Here is a 15,554-nt window from a genome sequence, read left to right as displayed (position 1 = left end):
TGGCCTGGAAAGGTGCATGACGCATGCATCTTTCGGAACACTGGCCTGTTCAGGAAGCTGCAAGCCAGGACTTTTTTCCCAGACCAGAAGATCACCGTAGGGGAAGTTGAAATGCCCATTGTGATCCTTGGAGACCCCGCTTACCCTTTAATGCCGTGGCTCATGAAACCCTACACAGAGAGCCTTGACAGCAGCAAGGAGTGGTTCAACAACAGGCTGAGCCGGTGCAGAATGACTGTGGAGTGTGCTTTTGGCCATTTAACGGACTGTTGGCGCTCTATGGGAAGCTGGACCCAGCCAATGACAGCATCCCCGCGGTTATATCCATGTGCTATACCCTCCATAATGTTTGTGAAGGGAAGGGTGAACAATTCACTCAGGCATGGAACTTGGAGGTTCAACACCTGGAGGCTGAATTTGAACAGGCAGAGAGCAGGGCTATTAGAGGGGCCCAGCACAAGGCTGCAAGGATTAGGGATGCCTTGAGGGAACAATTTGAGGCTGAAAGCCACCAGTAATGTCTGGTGCCCTGCACGGGTGTGAAGTGCAATGGTTCCAATGTTAGTAGGAATCTGTGTTTGCTACGCTGACTTGCAGTGTTTCTTTCCTGGACTAAAGTATCTTTTACTTTATGCAATAATAAAGAATGTTTTCAAAGCCAAAAAATCCACTTATTGAAAAGAAAATTCATTTACTAAAAAGAAACACAACTGCCTGGGAAACAGAAAGGGCAAAGGGGTGGGGAATGGTACAATCACAGATTTGCATATGTCCTGTTATCGTACTCAGCCTTCCTGTCTGGAGTGCTGTGCAATGAGTGCTGCAGTTCAGGGTGGCTATACTGCATGGTGATGGGGGTTGAGTGCAGAGGGTGAGGGTCGTAGTTTTCAGGGCTGGGTGGTGAAGCTACAGGTGTTGGAGGCAGCTGGTGGCGGTGAGAACCCGGATGCTGGGGAAAGTGGGTTGGAGATGACATGGGGATACAAGGGAAAGAATTTTGGGACAAGGGCTGCGGGGGGGTTGGGCACAGTAATGGCTACGAGCACCTGGATCGAGTCCGCTTGGTGCTCCATTATGCTTATCAGCTGATCCGTGCTTTGCTGCCGGAGCACCATGCTTTTGTGCCAATGCTTCTCATTATGCTGGCGGATCTTCCTTTCACTGTCCCGCCACTCCTGCACTTTGTGATTTTCATTACTTGAATGCTGCATTACTTCACGCAACATATCTTCCTTGCTTCTACGTGGCCTCTTTCTGATTCTTTGGAGTCTTTCTGCTGGTGATAACACAGACGGCTGAGATCTCAAGGTTGCCTGTAAAGGGAAAATGCAACACTTAACAGAGGCAGCATTATTCACACCAGACAGAGCAATGATTCCCCTGTACTTAAGGGCAAGCACAGTCTACACAACAGCATAATTTGCCCGTCCCAAAGCGAGCGCACATAACCCACAGGAGCCCCAAAATGGTGAGTAAGCACAGGGTCAAGTGTGACTGATTGTTTCACGGCTGTACTGTTCTCTGGGTTTCTGTGCCTTGGGGAGAGCCAACAGCAGCAGGGAGCTCCTACACTGAACACTGTCCCCACATTTTCCACAGGAGTTCATCCTGGAAGATATCTCGCTGCTGAGGGTGACCTGGGAAGCAAGGGAGGGTCTTCTACTGCAATGCGAATTCCTCCCTGGCCCATATGCAGCTTGCCAGTGTGCAGCAATGGTCCCCGTGCCCCTCACAGCACAGTGGCGTGGACAAGTTAGCCTTACTCAGACAAGGAACACAGTGGCTCTCCTGAGAAACCTGTGCAAACGCATTGCCCAAGTTCTGGATGAGACCTTTGAAGAGATCACTGAGGCCGATTACCACGATGTGAGAGAGCACATCAACGCCCTATTCCGCATCTAGGCATGCATGCAGCCCTAACCCTTCCCCCCACCAAGAGCCTGCACTGAATAACTTCCTTCCCAAAATAAAAGCCACTTACCAGGAACCTCCTCTGTTTGTCCTTCCCGAAGCACCAGCCGCTGCGACTGGCTACCTTCCTCTTGGCTTGAGAACAGCTTCTGGCTGCATGCATCTGGGGATTCTGAGATGTCTTCCTCCGCCTCAGCACCCTTGCTCCTGCTTTGCTCCTCCTCCTTCTCCCGCCTTGTTGAACTGGGCTCTGAAGTGTCCATGGTGGTACTCGGAGTGGAGGTGGGGTCTGGCCCAAGTATCGCATCCGGCTCTTGGTAGAAACGGCAGGTCACGGGCAGCACCGGAGTGGCTGTTTGCCTCATGGGCTTTGCGGTAGGCATTCCGCAGCTCCTTCACTTAACCCTGTACTGCAGTGCATCCCGCTCATAGCCCCTTTCCATCATGTCCCTTGCTATCTGCATGAAGGTATCGTAATTCCTATGGTTGGAGCGCAGCTGGGACTGGACAGCTTCCTTTCCCCAAACACTGATGAGGTCCAGCACCTTGTCGTTGCTCCATACTGGGGATCGCCTGGTGCATGGAGGCATGGTCACCTGGAAAGATTCGCTGAGAGCACTCCACGCCTGGCTGAGCAAACAGTAAGGGGATTTTCAAAATTCCCAGAGAATTTAAAGGGCGGGGTCTGACGGTTGGTCACCTGAGGGCAGGGCAGTAGAGTTCAAAGTGATGACGAGAGTGGCTAGCACAGGCATTGTGGGACACTTCTGGAGGCCGATCAGAGCGCGCTATAGGACGGGGGCGTCCACACTGGTGCAATGGCTCTCCAGCAGGGGCACAGCAAACGTTATTCCACTCACTGAGGTGGAGTACCAGCAGCGCTGTTGCTGCAGAGTCAGAGCGCTCTATGTGCCGAGCTAGTGTGCCCGGGCTCCTTTATTGTGCTGTAACTCGCAAGTGTAGCCAAGCCCTAGAACTAGAGGAAAGCTACAACAAGAATGCCAAACAGTTATCTCCATTGTAAATGAGAGTGACTGTAAGGTTTCAAACATAAAGTGACTGTCAACTTGTAGAACTAAGAGCAATACCTTCCTCACCAAGGTGTTACTTCTTAGTGACCCATGAAGTCCATTCTTACAGGAGGAACAGAAGACATTCAAACAAAACCAAGCACATGGTGTCTCTGTCTCTCAAGAGCATTTAGAATGCTACTGATCATGCTTGTGACCTTATGGATGTAAAGAATGCCCTCTCAGTCTCTGATGATGAAAAATACCAGGAGCAGCAAGCACAGGCTCCAGGAGGTGGAGACACCTCATGGTTGTATGGGTTATTGCAGAAGAATGGTTTTGAGTACTGAACAGACCGCTAAAGTTAAATTAACAGAGAAGAAGTGGCCATGCGATCTGAAAAAAGGTTCAGAGACAGTAGTTAACAAATGATTGCTAAGAACCAGAATAGTTCTGCCATCTGTTGGAGGGGCTTATGGTTGTCTAGCCTGACCTCCATCCTAAATATCAGGTTTCAGAGTAACAGCCGTGTTAGTCTGTATTCGCAAAAAGAAAAGGAGGACTTGTGGCACCTTAGAGACTAACCAATTTATTAGAGCATAAGCTTTCGTGAGCTACAGCTCACTTCTTCAGATGCATATCGTGGAAACTGCCGATATGCATCTGAAGAAGTGAGCTGTAGCTCACGAAAGCTTATGCTCTAATAAATTGGTTAGTCTCTAAGGTGCCACAAGTCCTCCTTTTCTTTTTATCCTAAATATCAGTTAGTTTGTTTGGATTTGGGTTTGTTTTCTTTCTTTTACTCTTGCATTAATTTGTTGTTTTGATGTTTTTGGCTGATGTTTTATTTACAGTTGATTATTTTTTAATGGGAAGATGCAGTAGCCATTGGAGTCCTGCCTTATGACAGGAGTATAGCCTTTTGTAACAAAACTGACCTCAGTTATGTGGATGGGGACAGAAAACAGAGCCCAGTCTGTTATCAACATTTATGTGTGTGCTGCACCTTTAATACACCATCTGTCATTTATAAAATAATAGAAAATCTATCGGGGCTTTTTGTTAGGAAGGGAATTTTCCTACCCACCCACAGTCATTAGAGGTTTCGCTGGCAGCTCTGTTGCTTGCAAGAATCATCCCTGAATGTTTAAGGAGCCTTCTTTCTTTCTTCCCTGTTCCAAAAATCATTGGTTGTGCCAAGAGGTAGGAAAGAGAGATGTGGCTTGATGGGCCCTTTCTCTTCTCCTTGGCTGAAAGGGAAACTTAAGGTGGGTTTTTAGAAGTGCTCATCATTCCCTAATTCTGCTTACTTTAAAGTTATTCCTGTTTACTTCAGTGGGGAGCAGAGTTAGGCCACTTCTGAGTACTTTTTAAAAAAAAATCACACCCTCAGGGTACAGACAGCCTGAATTTCATTTAAAATTTATCCCAGGTTGACTGACAATGTCAATGTCAAACTCTCTATTTGATTCTGTAGCTTTCTGTAATTAGCCGTAAAATCTTATGTCAGTAAAAAAGATCTGTACTGTGTCATTGAGAAATCATTATGAAATCTTCCAAAATACATTTTTCAGAAAGTGAGAAATATTGAGGAAGGAGGATATTCTTTTTAAGCTTATAACTGAATCATTGTTTCCCTTTTTTTTTTTAAAAGGTGTATAGCTGTTTGCTGCCTTGGAGTTTGGATATGTGAAGAACTGGTACAGTGCACAAACCATCCTCAAGTGAGGGATGCAATAAATGTTATAGGTGTAACACTAAAGGTATTAGTATGAATTGTGTTTGTGTGATTAACAAAGGGAACATTTGTATGGACAAGGTATTCTAGATATTTGAAATATTCATCAAGCATATGTTTAAAGGTAAGCATGTGCTTAAATACTTTTCTGACTTAGGATCAAGGTGAGCTAGTGTGCCCGGGCTCCTTTGTGTATTCTGATTATTTGGTTCTTTATGCTTACAATATTATCTGCCTGCAAGCTTGTTTTTTGAATGCTCTGGGCATTATTAGGAATTTGCTGACCATGGAACTGCTCAGTGAATTTATTTTTTTGCTTGATTGAAATTTTCTTCAGGATCTTCCACATGTTCTCCAGCTGCTCCACAGACTTGGTGAACCTGGCTTGTCTTTCACTCAATGACTATCTAAAATAGCACTGTTAGCACAGACACCGATTTTTCAAAGAGCTCTAGCGCATCTAATTGGAGTACCAATGACCAGAGTGCCGGATCAGCCACAGTTTCCTAACACTCTGTCACAGGTTGCTTGATGCTGTCTTTAATATCAGTTGAGATGGAATGAATGAAACAGTTTTACTTTAATGTATTAGCAGGGGGAATGAAAGAATCGTGTAAAGATTATCTTATTTTTGTGTGGTACAGTTGCTTTCTGGATACAGCCTCTTCAGCTGTATTGAAGACACGTAGTGGCAAAGAAGTAGAGTTTTGTTACAGGGTGATAAGTTCCTGCAGCTGTATAAATACTGTCTAAGACAAGGCATTCATTTGAAAATAAATTTTGATGAGAGGTGGGAGACACTTGCCTAGAGATTGTGTTAAATGACATTTCTGTCAAATAAAATGATTGGTAATTTGGTTGATGCAGGGGAGTGACGGTTATTCATTGTATCAAACTTAGGTGCAGTTATTGGAAAGTTATATTTTCTTTCGGCTTATAGAGAACAGAATGAACTTGCAGTTCTTTTAAAATAGTAAATATTTTCATTTAGTAAATATTATTAATAATTTTTCAAAATCTTACAGGTAAGGCTCAGCCATCTAAGGAAGAAGTGGAAGAAATATATTTTATTTTTAATGTTCAAATAATTCACTCATTTTTATTCAACTAGTGAGCATTTTTGAAATAATCACAGTGTGATCATCTTTGTTAGCATGTGCCTTTAATTTTCATAAACATATGTGTGTTTGAAATTTCATTATGTGCGTAGAGATATATTGGTCAAACAACAGAAACTTGAAAGCTTCACACAAATATTGGCTCAGTGGTTTGAGCATTGGCCTGCTAAACCCAGGGTTGTGAGTTCAATCCTTGAGGGGCCATTTAGGGATCTGGGGCAAAAATCAGGGATTGGTCCTGCTTTGAGCAGGGGGTTGGACTAGATGATCTCCTGAGGGTCCGTTCCAGCCCTGATATTCTATGATTCTATGATTTAGTGCCTGTGCAGGAGACATTCTACCTGGTGTTTTCATTTTTGGGGCTACCTCCAAGAATAGGATGTTGTTACCAATCCTTGACAGTTTGCTGCAGCCTGCTAAGGCTGCTTGGTCCACTCCTGCCTCTTGCCAACCTATTTCCAAGAAAGCAGAGAAATTATATCAGCACAGGGGTTTTCATATTTGTATTCACACTTTGTACCAACTACACTGGTGGTGACTGCTGCCAGTAGTAGATTGAGGTTTGGCCCCCTGTAGGTAGAGAAGGGAAAAAGATTGATTCCCTAGGGAGAACAATGTTCTCTTGGTAATAGGGTGGCAAATTACCAAACTGTTATAGCTCGATATCGGTTTCACCTGTGGGAAAAGAAGGCACTGTTTGTGCAGGATTTCCCAAATGACAAAAAGAGATTGGGAAATGCAATCCTAATGGAGGGTCAAAATGTAGCAAAGCACTCTCTCAGGACTTTATTTGATCCTTTAGATTCTTCTGCTGGATCACTGACTTCTGCAGTTACTTAGAAGAGACATGTTTGGCTTCTTTCCTCTTCTCTGACTCATCATACTACAATTAAAGTGGAGGATTTCCCCTTCAGAGGAGATGGTCTTTTCTGTGAAAAGACAGATGAGTTGCTGGAGAAGCTGAAGAAGACAAGATCTTTGTGCTTTATTACTTCTACTAGGAGACTGTCACGGGGCGACTACTCACCGCTGTGGTGCCTCCTGCTGGTTGTACAGGGAGTTAGCTCTTTTCAACCGGGAGTGCCCTCTGCCGGTCGGTGTCTCGCCTGCCACTGACCCCGTGCCCTTCCTGGACCCCGGTGCCCTTCTAGACTAGGGTTCTGCCCCCTGGCAGTATCCCCCACAGTCTGGGTCTCCCCTCCCAGGGGAACCCCGAACCCCCTATCCCTTCCTTGCCTCAGTGGCTATTGTCAGTCATCGTCTAGCCCCCGCTCCCTGGGGCAGACTGCAGTATTACTACTCATTATCGGCAAGGGGGATCGGACCAGCTGCCTCTGTCTAGGTCTGGGCTGCTCCTCTGCAGCCTATGTACCCTTTCGTGGGCCTTTACCTCGGCCTGCAGCCTGGGGCTCTGCTAGGCTGGAGCTCCCCAGCTCCCTCTGCCCTTCCCCAGCATTGCTTTGCCCTGGGTACCCTCCTCAGCTTCCTAGGCAGCCAGGTCCTCCTCTCTCCATGTAGATAGAGTGTCTGTCTCAGCTCCTGGCTAACAGCCCCCTTATAGGGCCAGCTGTGGCCTGATTGGGACGTGGCCCCACCTGTGGCTACTTCCCCCAATCAGCCTAGCTTTCCTCCGGCTACAGCCCTCTCTTAGGGCTGTTTTAAGCCCTTCAAGGCATGGTAGGGTGACCACCCTGCCACAGAGACCTTCTATTTTTTTATTTCCATTGTCAGAGACAGTATTATCCACAGTTATCTTCAGCTTATTTCTTATCAAATCAAAGACATTGACAACAGCACCAGCAGGCTATGTATTTTCAGAGCCACCTTAAGAAAAGGTCTTTTAAATCGAGGCCCAACTCTAAGCAATCTGCAACCTTTCTGTCATCTTCATTGCACATTAGCCCTGAAATTTGATATGAGGATTGAAAGTCTAGAACCAATCAGTGAGGACCCTTCCCTTCCTGTGTTTGGAGACGTGCTAGCCCATTTTATCGTCAGATGCAGGCGTATTACACCTAAACTACCCCTTTCAATTTCCCTTGCCTTTCTCTTTTTAGAGAACCTTCTCACAAGCTAGTCTACTTTCAGACATACAGAAATTTCTTCTCATGGGGGCTGTTAATGAGGTATCAGAGCACCTCCAAGATCAGGGGTTTTATTCAAGGTACTTTCTGGTGCTGACAAATGATGAGGTGGAAGGAGGGTCATTCCATTTTAGATTTAAGAGGTATAACAAGTATATTCTGAAGTTTTGGTTTCATATGTTAACTCTGGCTTCCAGAATCCCTTTGCTTTCAATTATGGATTGGGTTTGTGACTCTTGATTTAAAAGACACATTTTCATATCTCTGTTTGACACAGTCATCGACAGTACCTTAATTTTGTGGTGGTGGGACACCATTTCCAATACAAAGGGCTGTTGTTTGACCTGTCTACAGCACCAAGGGTTCTTACAAAGTACTTCTCTGTCATAGAGGCTCAATTGAGAAAGCAGGGTATTTTTTTTTTTCCCTATTCTGATTATTGTCTGTTAAAGGCTTTTTGTGATGATTTATTAAGCCCCATTGCTTTTTTTCAGACCTGGGATTTCTCCTGAATGTCAAAAAAGTCAAGTCCCTGTCCAACTCAGAAATTTTATTCATAGACTCCATATTGGATTTGGTAGTAGGGAAAACCATTTTACCAGAGGACAGATTTTCAAAAATAGGTCAATATGTTTTATACATTCAAATATGTCAAAAAACAGAAAGTAACCACCTTTGTGGGTCTTATGGCAGCTACTACATATGTGACTCCATTTGCACAACTCACAATGAGGCCAATGCAGCTTTGGCTATCTCAGGTCTACAGACCAAATCTGGACAATCTCCAGATGTTAGTCAGCATGCCTCAAAACATTCTGGAATTATTGATGTGATGGTCAATCAGAGAAAACGTTCTCAGGGTGTCCAGTTCAATCCCCCTTCACTTTCATTGAAGATAACTTGAGATGTGTCAAACAGTGGTTGGGGTAGGGCAACATCTGAGTCATCCTATAGTTCAGGGTCCCTGGACTTTTCAGAAGAGAGCTTTGCACATCAGCATGTTCTCAATTTATTTTGGACTCTGTTCCCTCCTCCAGGTTATTTTCAGTACTGCTTATCAAACTACCAATAAGTGGCCATACGCAGAGCCATTCAAAAAAAAGAAATGAAGGTTGATTACTTGTAACCAGAGTTCCTCAAGAGGGCTCTGCATATTCACACTTCCCACCCAGCTTCCCCTTTTTTTCAGAGTTATTTTCGTTCTCTCCCTCTGGGTTGGCGAAAGGAACTGAGTTGGTAGAGGGCACTCCCCCTTATATAGTCTCACCTTCAGAACATTTGGTGGCACTAGGGAGTGGGCTAGGAGGGGGCACATGAGCACTTTAATAGACACAGCTTGGAGAAGGTTCTCTTGTTAAGCGCCACTAGGCAGTGCAAAACCCATAAATGTGAATATGCAGAGCCATCTCGAAGAACTCCAGTTGCAAGTAAACTTCATTTTCCTTTAATGTAGTTTTTATGGATGTAGTACCATTTAAAATAGTAGAAACTCTGACATTACTGTTTATTATATGTGAATATTTTTTTCTGGCATGATACTACCTTGTTTAATTTAATTTTTTCTCTTACAGTTTTCTAATAAACTGGTAGCCCAGATAGCCTGTGATGTTCTTCAACTGCTAGTTTCTTACTGGGAAAAGCTTCAGAAGTATGAATCCTCTCTATCCAGGAAAATTACTGAGGTATGTCTTATCTCTTCAAATACTCATGTATGGGAATTGAAAATGACACATCTGATGTTCTGTGTTGATTGTTCGTAGAATTGAAAAAGCTTCAAAGTTAACAGAATGTCCAACTGATGCTATTTTTTACAATTGAAAGAATTGTTGCTTATCATAAATTACAGTCTTAGAATTCTAACTTTCTTTGCTTCCTTCTGCAATCATTATTAGGAGAGTTCTTTGCTTTAGTTTGCTGGAGCCACTGTGATTTTTTTCCAATTTGCTCTAATTTATTTCTAGAATCTACTAACCATGTGGAACTCTCAGTTTGGTTCAGATGCTATTTACAAAAATGGCTGCTAACCGCTCTTTATAGTCTTCATCCAAAGCCTATTGAAGGTCAATGGTTCAGGCCTTGTGTTTATTAAAGATACAAAATGTCTTTTTGTAATTTTGTTTGCCTTGGGTTTGGTTTTTGCGCAGATTCTTGTGGCCACCATTGCATTTCTTTTGCCAAGTGCTGAATACTCCTCTGTAGAAACAGATAAAAAGGTATGTGGCATAAAACACAAACTCCATCATTGTTTTTGCTTCTTGAACTACATATTAAAGGAAATTTATTCCTAAATCTGATTTTAAAATATTAAGCTAACATTTAAACATTTTGATGAATTTGATGAGTATTGCTTATGTGTTCATTTGCATGTTTCTGTTTAGTTTATAGTTTCATTATTACTTTGCTTGTTGGATTGGTGCATGGCACTACCAATGAAAACCTTACTAGAGCCAGTATCTACTGTTCTGGAAGATCAACATTCCTCCAAAGCTCCCTTACTGGATTACGTATATAGGGTGAGTATGAAGAATCGATTCAGTATGAATTGTTTTTAACAAAGTTTTTAAATGTGTAAAGATGTGTCTATTCTGGATCATTGAGGCACAGATGCATTATGGAAGCATAACTGATGATTCCATCATTTGAATTACATTGAAGTTTTTCAGTTACTGTTGTTTAAATCCATGGGTTAGTTGTGAAAACAAATTAAAATTTCACCCCTAACATTTAGGGGGTAGATTTTATTTTCTGGAAAGTTACAAGTAAGTCTGCTCAGTAGCTTTGGAGCTTAAAGGAGTTAAAATGGCTCCTTTTTGAAATTTCAGGGCTGGTTTGTAGTGTTTGGGGGATCATGTTGACTTACAAATGATTATTTAAATGCTTCAATCATTGGGTGGATAAATAACTAAACAAAATAGTATGTATAGGTTAGTTTAAAAAATTAAAAAGTACAACATATTCTGAGCATTGGTTGTCATGACTCTTTCTATTACATTATAAATACCAATTTTAAAAAAAAAAGTCATTTGATGCCAAGATCTGAAATGTTACACACACAAACTCTGGAGTATAAAATTTTAAACGTTGGCAGTTTTGAGAGAAAAAAGAAAGTGCCTTGGCCAATAGATCTTAAAACACTACAGAAGCAGAGTCCTGGCTCCCAAGGAGCTTAGGAGTCCTGTCAGGGGAAGCACCTACAGTAACTCCCCACTTAATGTCCTGTCGCTTAACGTTGTTTTGATGTTACGTCCCTGCTCCATTACAGAACATGCTCCTTTAAAGTTGTGCAGTGCTCCCCTATAATGTCGTTTGGCCTCTTGCGTTGTCCATGGCTGGCAGCTCCCCCATCAGCTCCCCTGCGCCCCCCCCGTGCCTCCCGCCGGCCGGCAGACCCCACAAATCAACGCCTTCCCCCTACTCCCCCCGCTTCCTGCCTGCAGCAATCAGCTGTCTTGCGGTGTTCAAGAGGCTGGGGGAGACGTGAGGAAGCAGCACGCCATGTCCTCGCTCCTCGCCCTGGCCTCCTAACGCCACAAACCAGCTGATTGCCGCAGGCTGGAGGCAGGGGAGGGAGGGGGGAGGAGCAAGGACATGGTGTGCGGAGTAAGGGGGGGATGAGGTGGAGGGGGTGAAAAGAGGCAGGTTAAGGGTGGGGTTTGGCGGAAGGGGTGGAGTGGACGGGCTCAGGGTTGAGCCCCCCGCCCCTGGCAAAGTCTGTGCGTGTGCTTGCAAGAACAGCAAGAGGAGCAGCCGGACAATCCACCCTCTTCCACTCTCTAACTCCACCACATCAACTGAGCTTCATACTCAGCAATGATGATCGTAGTATTAAATTGTTTCTTTAAAATTGTTTAAAACTTATACCTGTATTAAATTTCTAGTTTAAAATTGTTTAAAATGTATATGATGCCTTTTGTCTGTCAAAAAAAAATTTCCCTGAAACCTAACCCCCTATTTACATTAATTCTTCTGGGGAAATTGGATTCGCTTAAAGTCGCATTTTCAGGACTATAACTACAACATTAAGTGAGGAGTTACTGTATTCTAATGGCATGACTAGTAAACGTCACAAAGAAAGGAGTTCCTGTCCTGAGGACCTTAGGAGATCCATGGCAATGTTTGTCTTTCTTTCACGCGTGTTTATGAGGACTGCTAGATCTGGATGAAAACTATATGCACCTCCTGCTGTCAAAGCTGTGACTGTTGAATGAGGTCCCCCTAGAGGAGGACTGTAGAATCACACACTTTTAATACTCAAGGCCGACACTGAGGAGATAGAAGTCTACAGTTGTGTAAAGCCAGTTTCAGCTTTGTGGCCATTTCCCAATGGACAAGCACCCACTCAAAATAAAGAGCAGTCTCCATGACTGCTCGTCCTAAGACATTTGTAGAACTTATTCATTTAATGCAAATGCTAATAATAATCAAATGAAGACAAGAAGTACAGTACAACTACATATAATTAGCAACATTTTCCATAAGTAAGTTAAACATGTTTTATGAAATATCAGTACATCTTTCAAGTAAATAAAATAATCTAGTTTATAACTGATGTAATACACTTTTGAATACGTCTGCAAATGCCTGAAGGATGATATTCTATAATGACATTCCAATTTATAACAATATACCACAATAGATCTTGTCCTAATTGTGAAATTGTACTTAACAAGCATGAAGTCAGTCTTCCTTTAAAATATGCATAAACACATTTTCCAAATATAAAAATAGCATGTTGATATTGCTTTTATTTAAAATCAAGATCTGTGATGATAAATAGTTTTGTTTTCATGGCTAATATAGTAGTTTACTGATAAAAAGATAATTTGATAAGAAAAAGCATTTTCTTTCATTCTTAAAGAATCGGTGAGAATTTAACAATGGGCATCATTATTATATCAATAATATATAGTAGTATTATTAATAATAATTTGCATTGTACTAGCCCAGAGGAGCCCCAGTCTTGGACCAGGGTCCCATTGTGCTATGTGCTGTACAAACACCCAAAAATGATGGTCCATTCTCCACAGAACTTACAATCTAAATATAAGACGAGAGAACAGGTAGATTCAAAAGACCGATTGGGAGAGCACCAGGAGACAGAGACAATACTGGTCAGCATAATGGGCAGCATTCTCAGCACACCAGATGTATATGTGTTGTCAAGTTTTTAGTAGACATCACAGCAAAGAAGAGTTTTATGGAGAAGTTTACAATGTTTATGAAGGGCAGAAACACAAAGATGCTTGTTTGAAAATTTAGCAAGTGGATGATAAAGGCGGGTGTCATTGTCATAGTGGAGGCAGGAGTTAACATCTTGATAGTTTGAGAGGTAGGATAAGGATAAGCAATGAAGAACCTTAAAAGGGATGACAAGTAGAATAGTAATGGAGAAGCAAAAGCCAGTGGAGAAATGCAAAGAGAAGGGTGACTTAGTCAAAGCAATGAGCTGTGATGATAATCTTTGCAGCATTGATTTGAATTGATGCAAACAGGGTGAGATTTAATTGGTCAAGGCCAGATGGGAGAATGGTGTAAACAGAGGTTGTTGCGCTAGTCACGATACAAAATGGGGGCCTGGACTAGGGTTTTATTTTAGCAAAGTGGTGTAGGAAGAAGCAGCAAGATTTAGGGTGTGTCTAGACAGCCGACATTAAAGCTCATGGCTGTATGGTTGCAGCTCCAGCGGTGGGAGAGAGCTCTCCTAGTGTTGTAATAAAACCACCTCCACACGGGGAATAGCTACCGTCTACACTGCCACACCCCTGAGCGAAGAACGTTTCAGAACTGTAAGTGGCAGTGTAGACAAGGCCTTAGACATAGCCTATATTGTAGAATATACTACAATGTGTCAGAATTTAATAGCATAGTAAATTTATCTCATCACTTTATGTCACTTGACTTGATTTTTTTTTGTACAATTTATTTCTAGTACAATTTTCATTTCTTTTCTTCTTGCAGGTGTTGCACTGTTGCGTTTATGGTTCAAGCACATATACGCAGCAAAGCCATTACATATTGAGCCTTGCAGATCTCTCATCTAATGACTATGATCCATTTTTGCCATTGGGAAATGTCAAGAATTCTGAGCCAGCACACTCCCATTCCACTCCAGATTTGGGAAATCTACTCACTGTTGTTGAAGGTAAGTAACTCCAGAGAAAATAACTTGAATATTGCTAGGATTTCAACATTAACAATATGAGGATTTAATAACCTAGTAGGTGGCATTTCTTCGTTGAAAAACATGCTTGCACAGGTAACGCTGAATAATTCTACAGGTGTTTTACAGGGAAAGCCATGTGGTTCAACGCATTCATAGTCTGGAGTTCACTTACGTTAGTGTGTTCAGTATATTAGGAGAATACCAGTGAGGAACCAGAAAATTTCAGACACTTCTTGATGCTTACTAAAATGTGTCAAAACCATAATTTCTTTGTAGAAAAGATAACAGACTTGCATAAATTATGACTGCAAATACGTCAAAAGAAAACATAAAGACATCTTCAATACGACTCCAAACGTTAAATGTTTACCTCAAGAGCCCTCTTTTGGAAGGGAAAACCATCAACTAGTTAACCACATAGGGAAGTTGATATACTGTTTTGAAAAGAGAGAGAGCTGGGAACTCCTAACACATTTGAGCTAGAATGGCAAGAGAGTAAATATTTGTCCCAGTTAAGAAGTCTAATTGAAATTCTCATTTGGAGTCTAGAAGGATAGTAGTATTGAGGTAACGTATATAAAAAATGTTAATTGTGCATATGCTTTCTATGTTAATTTTAGTTGTTTAGTGATGTATGACAGAGAAGATGACCTTATCTATTGATTCAAATGTAATTTACATAAAAATTCTGAGTTTAGATTGAATTCAAATCCTCAGATATATAAGAGTTCGTAATAATAAAAGCAGGGTTCTGTTGTACAACAGTTTGGGGCTAAATTCAAGACAGCTCTGTTTCTGCTGCTTGTCAGAGCATCTTGAAAACTTCCCAAAGCCATTAATAGACTGCAGATATGTGGTATGGAATTCTTAGGATCTCGCAACCTCACAAGATCATTGGAGGAGATGGTGTGATGGGATAGCATGATTTTGGTAATTAATTGATCTTTAAATATTCATGGTAAATAGGCCTAATGGCCTGTGATGGGATGTTAGATGGGGTGGGATCTGAGTTACTACAGAAAATTCTTTCCTGGGTATCTGGCTGGTGAATCTTGCCCATACGCTCAGGGTTTAGCTGATTGCCATATTTGGGGTCGGGAAGGAATTTTCCTCCAGGGCAGATTGGAAGAAGCCCTGGAGGTTTTTCGCCTTCCTCTGTAGCATGGGGCATGGGTCACTTGCTGGAGGATTCTCTGCACCTTGAAGTCGTTAAACCACGATTTGAGGACTTCAATAGCTCACACATAGGTGAGAGGTTTTTCGCGGGAGTGGGTAGGTGAGATTCTGTGGCCTGCGTTGTGCTGGAGGTCAGACTAGATGATCATAATGGTCCCTTCTGACCTTAGTATCTATGAACAAAGAAGAAAATGTCACTTCTCCCATGTGCCTTTTCTATAGTGAGAAAGTCATAGATATGATGGTATTGGGTAATCACTTTTGCTTGTGGTTACATATACAGAATTAAAACTATGAATAAAATTAACTCCAAATCAAATCCTTTTGAGAACTGTGTGGCTAGTCCATTGTGTA

The 15,554-nt window shown here is 42.3% G+C and overlaps 1 protein-coding gene across 12 annotated transcripts in view; it reads left to right on the top strand.

The window, feature by feature from the left end:
- The window catches only part of RALGAPA2 (Ral GTPase activating protein catalytic subunit alpha 2), a 306,774-nt gene that overhangs the window by 149,948 nt on the left and 141,272 nt on the right, over positions 1-15,554 (top strand). For all 12 annotated transcript variants that reach the window (XR_012158343.1, XR_012158341.1, XR_012158342.1 and 9 more), the window contains 5 exons: positions 4,576-4,684; positions 9,433-9,543; positions 10,006-10,074; positions 10,240-10,374; positions 13,820-14,003. Coding sequence is in view for 9 of the 12 variants with exons in the window: in XM_073339773.1 (XP_073195874.1) it covers positions 4,576-4,684; positions 9,433-9,543; positions 10,006-10,074; positions 10,240-10,374; positions 13,820-14,003 (608 nt within the window). In the remaining 3 variants the exon portion in view is untranslated. The remainder of the gene's footprint in view (positions 1-4,575; positions 4,685-9,432; positions 9,544-10,005; positions 10,075-10,239; positions 10,375-13,819; positions 14,004-15,554) is intronic.

This window comes from Lepidochelys kempii, chromosome 3 (assembly GCF_965140265.1).
Source record: "Lepidochelys kempii isolate rLepKem1 chromosome 3, rLepKem1.hap2, whole genome shotgun sequence".
NCBI classification, from domain to species: Eukaryota; Metazoa; Chordata; order Testudines; family Cheloniidae; genus Lepidochelys; species Lepidochelys kempii.
This window is presented reverse-complemented; position numbering and strand designations above follow the sequence as displayed.